The sequence below is a fragment of the Anomaloglossus baeobatrachus genome, chromosome 3 (genome assembly GCF_048569485.1).
Source record: "Anomaloglossus baeobatrachus isolate aAnoBae1 chromosome 3, aAnoBae1.hap1, whole genome shotgun sequence".
Lineage (NCBI taxonomy): Eukaryota > Metazoa > Chordata > Amphibia > Anura > Aromobatidae > Anomaloglossus > Anomaloglossus baeobatrachus.
This window is the reverse complement of record NC_134355.1, coordinates 492,330,228-492,347,313: the sequence shown is the minus strand read 5'-3', so window position 1 is coordinate 492,347,313 and position 17,086 is coordinate 492,330,228. Positions and strand designations below refer to the sequence as shown.

Below are 17,086 nucleotides of genomic sequence, written 5' to 3'. Positions count from 1 at the left end.
GATGGAGAGCTGAACAGATGCATTGGACGGTGTGGAGATGGTAGGTGATGCTGGTGGTGGTCGTGGTTTCACATCACTTTGTAAGGAGGAGGCGGAGACCGCAGCCAAAGAGGAAGCAGGAGCAGGCTCCGATTTGTCATATCTTTGAAGAAGAGAACTCCACTGCAGCTTGTGCTTCAATTCTAAATGCCCCTTCATGCAGCAGGTGCTCAAGTTCGTGAGATTTATGCTTCGTTTCAGGCTCTGGCTGCACAGTGTGCAAATGATCGGACGTTTGTCGGCAGGACATTGCCGGAAAAAATGCCATGTCAGGGAGCTTTTTTGAGCAGGTTTTGGTGTGCTCAGTTCATGGGGGTGGTGGGCAGTAGCAGCAGATGTACTGGCTGCGGGTCGGCCGCTGTGTTGCTGGGGCAGCGTGTACACTACTTCTTCATCTGAACTGGATCCGTCACGATGATGGCTGGCAGTCCATGTGGGGTCTAGAACCTCATCATCCCCTGCCTCATCTTCCACACACTCCTCAGCCCTGTTTTCCTCAATGATTTCCACACTGAGGATTGGCGCAGCAGTTGGAACCTGTAATAATAATAATAATAATAATAATAATAATAAAGTTTATTATTTAGCGCCAACATATTCTGCAGCCCTTTACAATCAGGTGGGGGCTTGTACAGACAAAATCAAAACAAAAGACCTGTGTTTCCTCATCATCAGATTCCGAACCGATGAGCTGCGGTGGTCCGCTGTCTGTGTGAAGCTGGCCTGCCACGTCCTCCTCCTCCTCCGGTATCAAAAGTTGTGCATCTGTGCACTCTTTCTCTTCTACCTCTGGCGCAGGCTCAGGTGGCTGGCCCACGGAACCACAGCCAGCAGAGTCCTCAAACAGCATGAGTGTCTGCTGGGGCTCCGAGAGCTTCGCCAATTTACTTTGGCGTGGCACAGGCAATGATGGAAGGCGCCCTCTGCTTTTCTGTGCTACTCTAACAGCAGATGACTTACTTGCTATATATGTGTCCCCTCTGCATTCTTAACAATGGGACTGTGGGAACACAAGGCAGCAGGCAGGTTGAGCTGAATTTAGATGTGAGGATTATGCAGGCTGCAACAGTCACAGTATCCTTCCTCAGAAGAATAAAATGGCAGCCAGTTGTCCCTCCTTAAAATGCCTGTCATGTGACAGGAAGTGACCACAACCATAAAGGTTTGTGATTGGCTGTGCTGCAGCTTTTCCCATTGTTTCCAGGGCAGGTGTCAAGCCTGTGAATAAGCATGGCTTTCCCTGCCCACATCTGTAACAGTGAAAGTGATAGGCTAAAATCACAGCAGAATCTGTGTCACTATCATCCTGTAAATGTAAATAAAACAGTTGGTCACCCCCCTGTGCTTATCTTGGCTGTGTATCAAAAGAGGAACCGCATGCGGCTTTTCTTTTGTTAAATAATTTTTAAAAAAAAACGACGTGCAGTCCCACAAATTTTCATCCCCAGCCATGATAACGCTGGCTGGAAGCTGGCATAATCTCAGCCTGCTGCTGTCTGAACATGAGCGTGCATGTACCTAGAAACACATGCACGCTCCTGTCAGAAGTGTGCAGCTGTGCCGGTGATGCGCTGTCAGACTCGTGCGGGTCTGACATTACCCAGCACAGCCTGCTGCTGTCTGAACATGAGCGTGCATGTACCTAGTATTAGGTCCAGGAGGTGGATCCACTCGACCGTGCACCCCACCGGAGGCCTGGATGCACGGTAGCCGGAGCACTAACGGGGCAGGGACAGCGTCCCACAGGGAACGGGTAGAACAAAGTCACTGGGGTCACAGAGTTCCTTCAGACAATGCAGGATACTGGTACAGGTGCAGAGTAGTAATGACAGGCAGTAGTACAGGACACGGCACAAGGGGACCTGAGCACCTAGCTCACAAGACAAGGCTTCAAGACACGTTGATCAGGCACCGCCCACATGGAAAGGCCAGTCTTATATACCCAGCACAGCCTCATGACATTTCCTGCTGCAGGTGTGCTGGGCCTATAAGACCAGGAGAGTGGGCGCGGCCCGGTCCTATACAGAAACATGTGGCTAAGACTCAGAGTCAGACTCATGAGACCAGGAGAAGTCTGACCAGGACTGGATCAGTGGGTACGGAGCGGTGCCGGGATGGTGTGACCAGATCAGTGGGTAAGGAGCGCTGCTGGGACACTGGGAGCGTGACAGTACCCCCCCCTTTATGCCCCCCTCCCCGCGGCCGGGACATGAAGTCGCGCAGGAGAGGAGCAGCAATGTACTTCCGGGACAACCAGGACCGGGCCTCAGGACCGCAACCCACCCAATCGACCAGGAAGGACTGCCTACCCCGCACCGTTTTCATGGCCACAATATCCCTTATCGGAGAACCTATGTCAGTGGCAACGGAGGGAAGGAGAGTACTGGCAGCAGGAGAGGGGGAAATCGTGGACGACCGGCTCGGTAGTACAGGTGGTAGAAAAGAGGGTATCGAGAACGACCGGCTCGGGTGTCTCGAACCAGGCACAGGACATTGTCTCATCATCAGAAGTTGGTGGTATCAGAGTCTCAATTGCCAGGGACGGTGGAACGACGCTGGACTGCGTTGTCTCTTCTTCTGGTTCCGGTGGCACCACAGGCACAAGTGACAGGAGTTGTGGTACAGCGCTGGACTGCGTCGTTTCCTCTTCTTCTTCTTGCGACATGACAGGGTCAGGTGCCAGGGGCCGAGGAACGGGCTGTAGACAGTTATCATGGCACGAGGGACTCCAGCGAGTGATTGCGCCAGAGCGCCAACTGATGTCAGGGTCATGGAGTTGTAGCCAGGGCAGACCCAGCAGGAGCGCGGGAGACATTCTCGGGATGACTTATAAAGCAATAGTCTCAGTGTGCAGAGCACCAACAAGGAGTCTCACGGGTTCGGTTGTATATACAACGGGTTCGTATAATGGTTTTCCGTCCACGGAGGCAAACCAGAGGGGTTTTGCAAGCGGGATGACCGGTATCCGATAACTTTCCACGGTAGCTTGTAGGATGAAATTACCCGCTGCCCCTGAATCAATGTGAGCCTCTGCCGTGAGCCGGGTCTTCTCAGTCGTTACCTGGACAGTCTGTGTAACCGGGACTGAGGCGATTCCGGTACCAAGGGTGGTGGTTCCCACCATCCCTTGGACTTGGGGTCTACCTGGTCTCTCAGGGCAAGAACGAAGCAGATGTGTACCGCTTCCACAATAGAAACACAGGCCCCGGGCGAGTCGCTCTGCACGGCGTTGCTCAGCTTGGCTCAGTCGGTCGATTTGCATGGGTTTGGGAGTAGAATTGCAGGATGGTAGTGGTGGGGTAACGGTAGACTGCTGCGGAATGGAGATGTGACGGATAGGTCGTTTCTCCCAGGATACTTCCTTGGTTCGCTCTTGAAAACGGAGATCAATCCGGGTGGCTAAAGATACCAAAGCATCCAAGGTACGGGGAACATCACGACCGGCTAATTCGTCCTTGATGCGACCGGAGAGCCCCTCCCAGAAAGCGGCAGTCAATGCTTCGTTGTTCCAGCCTAGCTCGGAGGCAAGCGTGCGGAACTGGATGGCGTACTGGCCCACCGTCAGAGTTCCTTGGCGTAGCCGGAGGAGCGAAGAGGTAACCGCGGTAGTGCGTCCCGGTTCATCAAAGGTACTTCGAAAAGCCTGAAGGAATTCCCGGATGTCGGTCATTACCGGATCCTCGTTCTCCCACAACGGATTTATCCAGGCCAACACTTCGCCTTCCATGTGGGACATCAGAAATGCCACTTTTGCTTAGTCCGAAACAAACAGGTGCGGGAGCAGCTGGAAATGCAGGGAGCACTGATTCAAGAAGCCTCTGCAGGTCTTGGGATCTCCCGCACAGCGAGGTGGTGCAGCGAGGCGGAGTTGCGAGGCCGGGAAGACAACGGGTTCGGACGTAGTCGCTGTTTGCTGTGTCGGCGGGTCTAGGCGGCGGTCTGTAGCGTAAACAAACGGTGGTCCACAGACGTCAAGAAATTCAATATACGGGTCAGGGTCTCTCGCTGTCGCACCAGTTCCTGGCGCTGTTCGCCCAGATCGGACGGTTGTGCTCCGGCGGAATCCATGGCCTGATCAAACTGTTAGGTCCAGGAGGTGGATCCACTGGACCGTGCACCCCACCGGAGGCCTGGATGCATGGTAGCCGGAGCACTAACGGGGCAGGGACAGCGTCCCACAGGGAATGGGTAGAACAAAGTCACTGGGGTCACAGAGTTCCTTCAGACAATGCAGGATACTGGTACAGGTGCCGGGTAGTAATGACAGGCAGTAGTACAGGACACGGCACAAGGGGACCTGAGCACCTAGCTCACAAGACAAGGATTCAAGACACGTTGATCAGGCCCCGCCCACATGGAAAGGCCAGTCTTATTTACCCAGCACAGCCTCATGACATTTCCTGCTGCAGGTATGCTGCGCCTATAAGACCAGGAGAGTGGGCGCGGCCCGGTCATATACAGAAACATGTGGCTAAGACTCAGAGTCAGACTCATGAGACCAGGAGCAGGACGCAGGAGAGCATGAGCGGGAGCGGTGGCCGTGACCGGTGGGCACGTGGACTGGATCAGTGGGTACGGAGCGGTGCCGGGATGGTGTGACCGGATCAGTGGGTAAGGAGCGCTGCTGGGACACCGGGAGCATGACACCTAGAAACACATGTACACTCCTGTCAGAAGTTTGCAGCTGTTCTGCGATGTCAGACTTGCGGGAGTTCCTCACAAGTGTGACTGCGGCGTAGAAAAAAAAAAAAAAAAAAAAAGACGTGCGGTTCCCCACAGTTTTCATCCCCAGCCATGATAACGCCGGCTGGGGGCTGGTATATCTTCAGCCTGCCGCATCTATTACATGTGACAATACCGGTGTGCGATACCGGCTCTTCCCGGAGGCGTGATGCAGTGCCAGTTGGGGCAATAGCAGGGGTTAATAACAGCGCACAGCTGCTACTAAACCCTAGCTTTGTATGATGGCACAGGCGTCTATCAGATACCTCCATCACACAAACCTGTAAGTGACAGTAAAAAAACACAGACAAAGAGAACAATCCTTTATTTGGAATAAAATACAAAACACACTTTGCTTCACCTCTTTATTAAGCCCAAACACCCTCCAGCTCTGACGTAATCCACAGGAGAAGTCTCATGCCGACACATCCAGCTCTGCTACATCTCAGAGCGAGCAGCTATAGAGCACGACTGGCCGCTCCGAGTGCAGCCTATTACTGAGCCGCGATAAGCGATGACCGCGGCAGAGACTGTCACAGGCTGGGGGGCGCGTCAGCCTGCAACCAATCACAGCTGAGAGGATGGCCGGTGGGCGGGGAAAACACAGAAAGCTGTGTGATTGCATGCACAGCACTGGAAGTGAAAGCACGAGCCGGAAGCAGTGTGCCGCCATGACACAGAGTCTCGGTAAGTATGAAACGCTCATTTATAGTTTTTTTCATTTTTATTAATTGCCAATTCCGGATCATGCACCCGTAATCCCGCGCCCGGGTCCGGCCCGGGGATAGCGCTGAAACCGCGCGGATCCAGACGTTTACAGTACGGGTCTGCTCAACACTATGTGAACCATTCAATTGTAGATTTTTCTTTATATTTTGGATCATTGTCTTGTTGAAAGACAAATCTCCATCCCAGTCTCAGGTCTTCTGCAGACGCCAACAGGTTTTCTTCAAGAATGGTCCTGTATTTGGCTCCATCCATCTTCCCATCAATTTTAACCATCTTCCCTGTCCCTGCTGAAGCAAAGCAGGCCCAAACCATGATGCTGCCACTACCATGTTTGACAGTGGGAATGGTGTGTTCAGGGTGATAAGCTGTGTTGCTTTTACGCCAAACATATCGTTTGGCATTGTGCTCAAATAGTTTGATTTTGGTTTCATCTCACCAGAGCACCTTCTTCTACATGTTTGGTGTGTCTCCCAGGATGCTTATGGCAAACTATATATGACACTTTTTATGGATATCTTTGAGAAATGGCTTTCTCCTTGACACTCTTCCAAAAAGGCCAGATTTGTGCAGTGTACGGCTGATTGTTGTCCTATGGACAGACTCTCCCACCTCAGCTGTAGATCTCTGCAGTTCATCCAGAGTGATCATGGGCCTCTTGGCTACATCTCTGATCAGTCTTCTTCTTGTTTGACATGAAATTTTTGAGAGACGGACGGGTTTTGGTAGATTTGCAGTGGTATGATAATTCTCCCATTTCAATATGATCGCTTGCACATTGCTCCTCGGGAGTTTTAAAGTTTTGGAAAAATGTTTGCAACCAAATCCGGCTTTAAACTTCTCCACAACAGTATCACAGACCTGCCTGTTGTGTTCCTTGGTCTTCATGATGCTATCTGCCCTTTAAACAGAACACTGAGACTATCACAGAGCAGGTGCATTTATACGGAGACTTGATTACACACAGGTGGCTTATATTTATCATCATCAGTCATTTAGGACAACATTGGATCATTCAGAGATCCTCAATGAACTTTTGCAGTGAGTTTGCTGCACTGAAAGTAAAGGGGCCGAATAATATTGCACGCCACACTTTTCAGTTATTTGTTTTTTACAAAAATTTAAAAGAAGCAATAAATTTCATTCAACTGCACAACTGTGCCCCACTTGTTGTTGATTCTTCACCATAACATTAACATTTTTATCTTTATGTTTGAAACCTGAAATGTGGGAAAAGGTTGAAAAATTCAAGGGGGCCGAATACTTTCGCAAGGCACTGTACCTCAAAAGACGTGTAGCAGTAATTGCACCAAAAGGTGATCCTACAAAGTATTGACTCAGGAGGGGTTGAATTCAAATGCACGTCCCAATTTTCCAATTTATATTTTTAAAATATTTAGAAAATCAGGTATCATTTCCTTTACACTTCTATTCTTGCTTCTTTGTGCTGGTACATTACATAAAATTCCAGTAATACATTTAAGCTTGTGGGTGTAACGTGAAAAAATGTGGATAAGTTCACAGGTTATGGATACTTTTTCAAGGCACTGTACAATAAGGAAAACTTAATGTTTCCTCTTCAATTTAGTGATAAAATGTCTGTCTTTTCAAGAAATAGAGAAAGGAGTTGCCTGAAGTGGGCACACTAATGACAGCTTTGTGAGACTTTTTGCTTCTGAACTGTGAGATACCACCATAAAGAGGCAGACTGAATGTACAGCAGGTAAACACAGGAGTGATCGGAGTTATCATCTTACTTTGCTAGATGTAGTTATAAATGTAACAATGGATGATAGATCACTTTATGTTATGGAGTATTAGGGTTTACCGCTTAGGAGAAACAGTTACATGGAGAAAAGCTGTCACATCCTACTTAGTGTCAAATGGCTCTGCATGCTAGCTCTGTGTGCCTTTAATAAAGGACTCAGATTAGCCCTTTACAAGCAGCCTATTGAAGATTACCATTTAGAAACAGCTGTGTCCTCCTGCATTAGCTTGACTGCAGATTACAGGTGGGCATTTTACTATGTGGCTGATAAATAATGGTCTACAGTGTATAGTAAAGCTCAGGCTGTAGGCTGGAAGTGAGAATAGACCTTCACCTGATATCTGCTTCATTTGTTCACTGCCCTTTGCAATTCATTGGTGAAAAGCCAACATTTATGATTGACGAATTTGAGAAAACATAGGTGAATTAATTAGGCACACTGCTGTGTTCGCCCTTAATTTAGCCTCGACTGAGTATAAAGTTTAATCTACCATTATAAAATCACATACAGTACAGACCAAAAGTTTGGACATACCTTCTCATTCAAAGAGTTTTCTTTATTTTCAGGACTCTGAAAATTGTAGATTCACATTGAAGGCATCAAAACTATGAATTAAAACATGTGGAATGAAATACTTAAAGTGTGAAGCAACTCAAAATATGTCTTATATTCTATGTTCTTCAAAGTAGCCATTTTTTGCTTTCACTACTACTTTGCACACACTTGGCATTCTGTTGATGAGCTTCAAGAGGTAGTCACTGGAAATGATTTTCCAACAGTCTTGAAGGAGTTCCCAGAGATGCTTAGCACTTGTTGGCCCTTTTGCCTTCACTCTGCGGTCCAGCTCACCCTAAACCATCTCGATTGGGTTCAGGTCTGGTGACTGTGGAGACCAGGTCATATGGCATAGCACCCAATCACTCTCCTTCTTAGTCAAATAGCCCTTACACAGCCTGGAGGTGTGTTTGGGGTCATTGTCCTGTTGAAAAATAAATGATGGTCCAACTAAATGCAAACCGGATGGAATAGCACGCCACTGCAAGATGCTGTGGTAGGCATGCTGGTTCAGTATGCCTTCAATTTTGAATAAATCCCCAACAGTGTCACCAGCAAAGCACCCCCACACCATCACACCTCCTCCTCCATGCTTCACGGTGGGAACCAGACATGTAGAGTCCATCCGTTCACCTTTTCTATAAAGACACGGTGGTTGGATACAACGATCTCAAATTTGGACTCATCAGACCAAAGCACAGATTTCCAATGGTCTAATTCCCATTCCTTGTGTTCTTTAGCCCAAACAAGTCTCTTCTGCTTGTTGCCTGTCCTTAACAGTGGTTTCCTAGCAGCTATTATACCATGAACGCCTGCTGTACAAAGTCTCCTCTTAACAGTTGTTCTAGAGATGAGAAGGTGTCCAAACTTTTAATCTGTACTGTATATCTCCCATGGGAAAGTTTATGATCATTACAGGGAATCTCTCAGCAGGCTTTTACTACCTCATCTGAGAGCAACATAATGTAGGCAAATAGACTCTGAATCCAATGAAGTATCACTTAGATTATTGACTGCAGCAGTTCTGACACAATCAGAGCTGTTAGATTTAGCAAAGAGGGCAGAGCTGATTTAGCATCCCACCTACACCAGGCTCTCTATAGAGATTGTACATTGACAGTGAGATGTCAATCAGAGGTGGGTGTGTACCGACCGCCATGCACGACACAATGTACTCCAGCAATGATAATCACAAATTGATGAAACCTTTACTTTAAGTAAACAATAGCACACGGCCTGATAAGAGAGGTATAGTTGATTTTTGTTTGTTTTTTTTAACTCCTACAGCATGTCCTCAGATTACATAGCAAAAACCTGCTGACAAATTCCCCGTAACAGTGTTGATGTTTATAGGATTCTGTTGAGCAGCAGTGTGTAACAGGTATATGACCTGAAAATAAAAGGCTTAGAAACAGAAAGTAGTCTGGATAAGAGCATTTTTCCAACATAGTAATTTCTTTACTTAATTCATTACACTAAAGAACAGTTATTATTATTATTATTATAGCGCCATCAATTCCATGGCGCTTTGCATGTGAAATGGGTGTACATAATAGGGACAAGTACAATAATCATAAACAATACAAGACACAGACAGGTACAGGAGGATAGAGGTCCCTCCCCGCGAGGTCTCACAGTCTACAAGGGATAGGTGAGGATACAGTAGGTTAGGGTATCGTTGATTGTGCGGCGCTGTATCAGACTGAGGGTTACGGCAGGTTGTAGGCTTGTCGGAAGAGGTGGGTCTTCAGGATCCTTCAGGATATCATAAGTTTTCCATTGTTCTAGGATATATATGTCACCCAGAAAAATACTTATTAATGACATTTGGATACTACTTTGGGGTAATATTTTATCTTACTCGCTCACATAGAGCCATTCATTTCTACAGAACTTTACACACATTGTTATCACTGTCCCTTTGGCTGCAGTGCTAACCACTTAGTCACAGTGTTGCCCAGTTTTAGGACTGTTTTAGAAAATGTCTTTAGTACTGCATTCATCTGGAGTGGCTGGTTGGACAGTGAGGTCTCTGCTTCTTGTCCTTGAGCAGGTCGTGGAATGTCCTGTGCTGGACTCAGGAGGGTACCAGTAAGTGAGTATTACTACATTTGTTATTTTGTACACTTTCAGTGCCCTGACCAAGGTTATATTTTGCCTGGCCAATAACTTTTAAATTTATTAGCAAAATATAGAAACTTTCTGCTATTTACAATAAACCAATTGCACAAAAAGAATTTTAATAACTCAATACAACTAATATAAAACTTATTTTCTCTAAACTCATCACAAAATGCCACTTTTTCGGACTACTACAGTCTTCGAATTATTCACCCCCCTATGACAGACATCTTTAGAATTTAGTGGAGCTCTTTTGGCTGTTATGATCTGCAGCAAACATGATGCATAGCCAGATAAAAGATTGTGGCAGCGTTCCTGAGGAACTTTAGTCTATCACTCATGGGTAATGCACTCCGGTTCACTAATATTCTCGGGCTCGTGTGCAGATGCTGCCTCCTTCAAGTCCCACCAAAGATTTTCTATGGGGCTCCAATCAATGACATCAGTTTCCATTCATTGACATTTTCTGAAACAAGTCTTGGTGAACTTTATGTGTAAGTTTCAGCTTTTTCACAGCAGGAATGCCATGTTCTTATTGAATGTACTAAAATCTGACAATCCATTTTGCCCTCCACATGGTCCAAACTTTCTGTGACAGAGAAAATAAAGCAGCACAGAGCATCACCGTGATAGTGTCATTCTTCATTGTGTGCTTTATTTTTCCTATATAAGGCCTGAAACACATGTCTGCAAAACACACGTGCGTGTCTTGCGGTCCATTTTTCGGGTCCGTGTTCCGTTTTTGATGTCCGTTTCTCTGGTACATGTGACAACAGTGTGATGGCGTATGCTTGCCTTGTGTGCGTGTTGAATGTCCGTGTATGCTTGAGATACATACGTGTCATGTCCGTGTGCAGTCCATGTGTCTTGAGCCGTTTCACCATTTTTTAAAAAAAAAAACACATGGACCATACGGAAAACACACGTCCGTGTCACGTATGTGCAGACACAGACCCATTCACTTTAGCAGGTCCCTGTCATCGTGATGCCGGTGTAACCCGGACATGTCATGCGTTAAAAAATGCACACAAGTACAAACCACATGGACATACGTTCCGTGTGGCTTTACATGTGTGTACCTGTTACCACAGGGTAATATTGGTGAACGTGTGTTCGTGCCGCCGGTACGTGTCAAAAAGTCCCAAACACGTACCGGCGGCATGGATGTGTGTTGCAGGCCTTAGACATACTGCTGATCATCAGGCCCCAGAAGTTCTAGTTTTGCTTCATCGCTTTTCGTTTAGTACTGGAGTTGGGGCATCGAGACTTTCAGTGCTTATTTTGCGCCTTACTGTGCACAATGCATCCTCTGTGCCGGCTGACACCAAATTTTGATGCACATCTTTTGCAGTCACTGGATTTTTTCTGACCATCTGCTTCGACAGGAATCTGGTGGCAACTGGTGATAGTGTCCTCTTTCTGCCATGAGCAGGTACTATAGCAAATGTTCATATAACTTTCAATTTGCAACTACATTCCTAGGACCACTCAATGTTTTTGATAACTTTTTATATCCTTTACATTGTTTGTACAAGGCAATAATCTCTTCTCATAACTTTTTGAACCACTCTCTTAATTTATTTTTCTAACATGCAATTAAATACTGCAAAACCTTTAACCAGTCCAGGTTTTTCAAGTGTTTTATCTCAAACACACCTGATGTAACCAATAAATCCCTTCTTACAGCACGGGTCCTGGAGACAACACTTGTTTTGTGAATGTGTACTTTTATGAAGGATTCTATTCAGGGGGATGATTAATTCTGAGACGGCAGTAGTCATTAAAAGTTGCATTTTTTGTTGCTTTTTGAGAAACCTGACTTCTCTCAATTAGAGATGAGCGAACCCGAGGTTCGGTTTTCGAACAGAACACCAACTTAAAAAAAACAAAACTGGGGTTTGGAGTTTGGGTGCTTTACGTGCGAACTTAACTAACGCGAGCAACGCTGTGCTCAGGTACTCTTGGTATGCTTGGTGCTCAGCCCTGTGCGAGCCACTTGCAGTGTTTCAGTGTGGCTTGTACTGGGGGTAACAACAGCATGATCAGATGTAGTGTGCAAAAAAATTTAAAAAAAAAAATTGAAAATGGCCTTCCAACCTCCCTTGGAAGTGATCTGCTTATGGCTGGCTGTATGTGGGCGAAGACCCAAACTGCCCAATCAGTGGTTCCAAACCTCCTCGGGCCAAGTTCTGATCAGTGGAGATTTGGTTCATGTGCTGCCAGTGAACCAAACATCCAAAGGTTCGCTCATCTTTACTTTCGAGTAGAAACATCATTTATTAAAATTTACATGAAAGTGAAATCCATCTGAAGAAAAATTACTGTATAAAGCCTTATGCATTTCCAGTGCCTTACAATCTGGTGGTCTCTTATCGAAGGTGGTGGCAGCAGTGGTGGAGCAGAGTCACAGGAGGCAAGGGCAGTGGTGGAGCAGGTCGATGCTATGGGCGGTGTTGGCAGTGGGTGTCCCATATCTTGTGAGGTAGACAACTTCCAGAAACTGTCGGTGGTGCAGACTTCAAAGAAATGGTGCCCACAGATTGAGCTATCGGTTCAATGACAAGCCGAGATCTCATCTGTTCACACGCCACCTTAGGGTGCCATTTTCCTTAAGTCTGCTGCTGGGAGATCAATGGGCAGGAGGCGCCGCATGCACAGATGAAATCTTAAACAGTGAGCTCCATCTGCGCAAGCACCGCCTCTGAGCGCCATTATTTGAACCCCGCACCACTGACATTTTCAGGATGATCCTGCCTCACAGCCCGCCACAAAGCTCACCACACAGGACCCAGCACAGCTTGCCGCACAGGCACCTGCACATTGCCTGCCTCCTTCAACCCCTCTCTACCACCTCCCGTTAAGGTGCATTCAGATTATAAGACAAACCCCTCATTTTCCGCCCAATTTTTGGGAGGAAAAGTGCATCTTATATCCCAAAAAATACGGTACTTCTTAGCCCTTCTGGAAAAAGTTTCACTGTGACTGTTCACCTGATTTTTTGGTAAAGTAGCTTTTGTGCGGTGCAGTACAATGCACCAGCACATTATAGTACTTTATAGGGCTACACTTCTATGGTATGTTTCCAGCATTAGATGACACTTAGCAAAATGATAGGTTTTATTGCAGAACTTTTTCCTGCAGTGCAGCTCCAGCATTATACATTTATGGCAATACACTAATGCTCATACTACTAAAGGATATTCCAGCCTCTGCTATAACGTAAAACTGTCAGATTCATGACAAAATGAGTTAACATTACTGAAATATACTATAACGCAGCAAGGAAAAACACAGCCGAGTACTCTAATTCTGCCAAAAGTGAGGCTAATGCACATGGTAGACTATTATTCTACTGAAATGAAACCTTCTGCATGGCGTGCTGAGATATAGTACCCAACCGCAGTTATTCCCTTTATCAAAACGTTTTAATGGCTCCACAATACCTTATCCAACTCCACAATCTTTAAAGCAGGTTCATGTATCACATCGCTCCTGACATGTTCCCCAGCTCTGAACAAAGCCACATAATTTTCATGAGCTTCCATTTCTTCAGCTTGAAAGAGTAACAACCAGGTAAGAATTAGTGCAAAGTCAATGGAATTAACGTCTTATTCAAGCGCTTTAGTGCGGTCAATACAAATTCAGCCGAGGCGCACTAACCTGTCAAATCACTGCACTTATCCAGTTCATTCTCTGATACCGTGGGAGAATATCTCACTTCTTCTAGATAGTTATGTGGGACTTGACTAACTGACGTTCTGTAGAAAGGAGCAAAAAGTGAATATATTTAATTTACCGACCTGGGTGCGAAGGGAAGAAATATGCGGTAATTTTCAGTGATATACACAAATTTGTCTTTTATAGCAATAGGAAAGGAAGAATACAAGATTTTATCACAAGCAAGAACATGACCATCTTAAGAAGGGCCAGTATATAACACAAATTCACTGTCATTTACTAGAGACGTTTTATAAGATTACATATGAAATAACCTGACACTATAGTGTTCTACGGCACCAAGATTTCATGCTTAGCGCTGCACCTATTGTTGCCTGGTAGGTTTAGATAACTGCAATTGATAAGTGAACCGATGTCAGAAGCAAATAAATGGAATAACAGAATATCTAAGTGAGACGACTGTGACTAGTTACGACTTCTGCATTAAGAAACCAATGAAAATACTTTTTACTTATTTTTGAAGCAACATGGGAAATCTGAGGCTATTCAGCTGCTGAACAAGGTCTCGCCCAGAAAAAGCACATTTTCAGTCAATTTGCTAAACAGCACATTGACAGCATATTGCCCAATGTAAGTGAATGGGCTAGTTTATGGGCTCACTCACACCAGTGAATAACACGGAAGAGTGCTATCAGATGTTTTATCAGATAGCCCCTATGGACCTATGTTATTCTACGGGGTAGTGCCGATCAGTACTGTTATTCTATAGGGTGGTGCCGTTCAGTGCTGTTATTCTATGGGGCGGTGCCGATCAGCGCTATTATTCTATGGGGCAGTGCCGATCAGCGCTATTATTCTATGGCACAGTGCCGATCAGCACTGTTATTCTATGGGGCGGTGCCGATCAGCGCTATTATTCTATTGGGCAATGCCGATCAGCGCTATTATTCTATGGCACAGTGCCGATCAGCACTGTTATTCTATGGGGCGGTGCCGATCAGCGCTATTATTCTATGGCACAGTGCCGATCAGCACTGTTATTCTATGGGGCGGTGCCGATCAGCGCTGTTATTCTATTGGGCAGTGCCGATCAGCGCTATTATTCTATTGGGCAGTGCTGATCAGTGCGGTTATTCTATGGGGCAGTGCCGATCAGTGCTGTTATTGTATTGGGCAGTGCTGATCAGTGCTGTTATTCTATGGTGCAATGCCGATCAGCGCTATTATTCTATGGGGCAGTGCCTATCAGTGTTATTAGTTTATGGGGCAGTGCCAATCAGTGCTGTTATTCTATGGGGCAGTGCCGATCAGCACTATTATTCTATGGGGCAGTGCCTATCAGTGTTATTAGTTTATGGGGCAGTGCCAATCAGTGCTGTTATTCTATGGGGCAGTGCTGATCAGTGGTGTTATTCTATTGGGCAGTGCTGATCAGTGCTGTTATTCTATGGTGCAATGCCGATCAGCGCTATTATTCTATGGGGCAGTGCCTATCAGTGTTATTAGTTTATGGGGCAGTGCCAATCAGTGCTGTTATTCTATGGGGCAGTGCCGATCAGCACTATTATTCTATGGGGTAATGCCGATCAGCGCTGTTATTCTATGGGGCAGTGTCGATCAGCACTGTTATTCTATGGGGCAGTGCCGATCAGTGCTGTTATTCTATGGGGCAGTGCCGATCAGTGCTGTTATTGTATGGGGTAATGCCAATCAGAGCTGTTATTCTATGGGGCAATGCCGATCAGTGCTGTAACTCTATGGGGCAGTGTTGATCAGCACTGTTATTCTATGGGGCAATGCCTATCAGTGCTGTAATTCTATGGGACAATGCCAATCAGCGCTGTTATTCTATGGATCAGTGTCGATCAGCGCTGTTATTCTATTGGACAGTGTTGATCAGTGCTGTTATTCTATAGGGAAGTGCCTATAAGCATTGTTATTCTATAGGGCAGTGCCAATTAGCGCTGTTATTCTATGGGGCAGTGTAAATTAAAGCTGATATTGTATGGGGCAGTGTTGATGAGCGCTGCTGTTATTGTATGGGGCTGTGCCAATCAGCGCTGTTATTCTATGGGGAGGTGCTGCTAAGCGCTGATAGTGTATGTGGGGCAATGCCAATCAGCACTGTGAACTTATCTAGCTGCAATAACGAGAGCACATGTCCATAGAAGTAAATGTTGCTACATATGTACTGTATAGTTAACAACTAGAGATGAATTGATTTACGGGACACAAGTCCAGCGACCTCATCAGTACTTTGCAGCTGCTAGTAGGAGCCATGTGACCCGCCTCCTACCTGCCGCAATGCCCAGTGCTTTTCTGATTTGAAGCCCTGGAGAAATGTCAATAATCCAGCGTGTTGGAAACACAACGTTAAGCCAGGCTAGCTAATCAAAAATGGAGCTGGGGATGCCTGCAGGTAGAAGGCAGATCACAGTAATCTAGTCCGGCAGTGTCAGATTACTGACAGAGTTGCTGGACCAATCTAGAGTAGATTTTTTTGCTACTAGTTTTCCATATGTTTTTCAGCTCATGAAAGAACGTGATGTGCTGCATGTCATGTGCCAGAAGCTTAGCCTACAAGGATACAGGACTAGTAAGAGGATGAAAATGAAGAATAATTAAGTGGGCTTAAGATCTCATAAACACAACAATGTACTAAAGTGGTTTTCCCACAAAAGAGAATTATGGCATAGAATAAATATGGATATTATAAAAGTACGTGGCAACCCATAGATCACCTATAATCAAATACATTAAAGCAAGTTGAAATTGAAAAGTTATTGTAAATAATGATCACTTTGCTTATTTCTATATGTATAGGAGATATACTATACCTTCTGTGCCTTTTTAGCATTAATTTCTCCATGTAGCTTAAGCTATTTTCTTTAAACTCAATATGTAATGGCTGTGCAATGGTAGTGACTACAGTCTGCACCGCCGTGCTTCCCGTGCCATCTAGAAAACAGAATGTATCCATTACATTAGATCTATATGTTGTAAAGAACAATTGTGCTTCATAGTGGATGGAGGGCTTTCACTATAAGCCCTAGGATAGCTCGTTCAGTTCGACAGCATATCATGGAGCAGGGGTCTTGCAGTTATGCTGGACAGGATACAATGCAGCCACATTACATATGTCGGAAAGAAGCTGTATTTTGTGAGAGCAATATTACATTGTGGTGAGAACATTCTTCCTACATGTGTAATAGACATAGGCCGTGATTCAGCAAGACTGAGGTTCTGTATATAAGTCTCCATGAACAGTGCATTGGAGTGGATGGCATCCGAGTACCGTCTGATTTTGTACAATTACATAGACATGCACAGATAGATCGTGCTCAAAAAAGTAATGTCTGAAGAAACCCTTAGTGACCTATTACCAGTCTGAATAGGCGATAGCTTGATTCCACTGGAGAACCCCTAGAATAACACTAAATACATATATGCATCTACATAAACAGTATATCACAAAA

General features: G+C 45.7%; 1 protein-coding gene across 6 annotated transcripts in view; it reads right to left on the bottom strand.

Annotated features, from left to right (window-relative positions):
- The window catches only part of ZBBX (zinc finger B-box domain containing), a 341,437-nt gene that overhangs the window by 154,520 nt on the left and 169,831 nt on the right, over positions 1-17,086 (bottom strand). For all 6 annotated transcript variants that reach the window (XM_075338565.1, XM_075338563.1, XM_075338568.1 and 3 more), the window contains 3 exons: positions 16,448-16,568; positions 13,593-13,690; positions 13,376-13,485 (listed from right to left, as the gene is read on the bottom strand). In XM_075338565.1, coding sequence (XP_075194680.1) covers positions 13,376-13,485; positions 13,593-13,690; positions 16,448-16,568 — 329 coding nt within the window. The remainder of the gene's footprint in view (positions 1-13,375; positions 13,486-13,592; positions 13,691-16,447; positions 16,569-17,086) is intronic.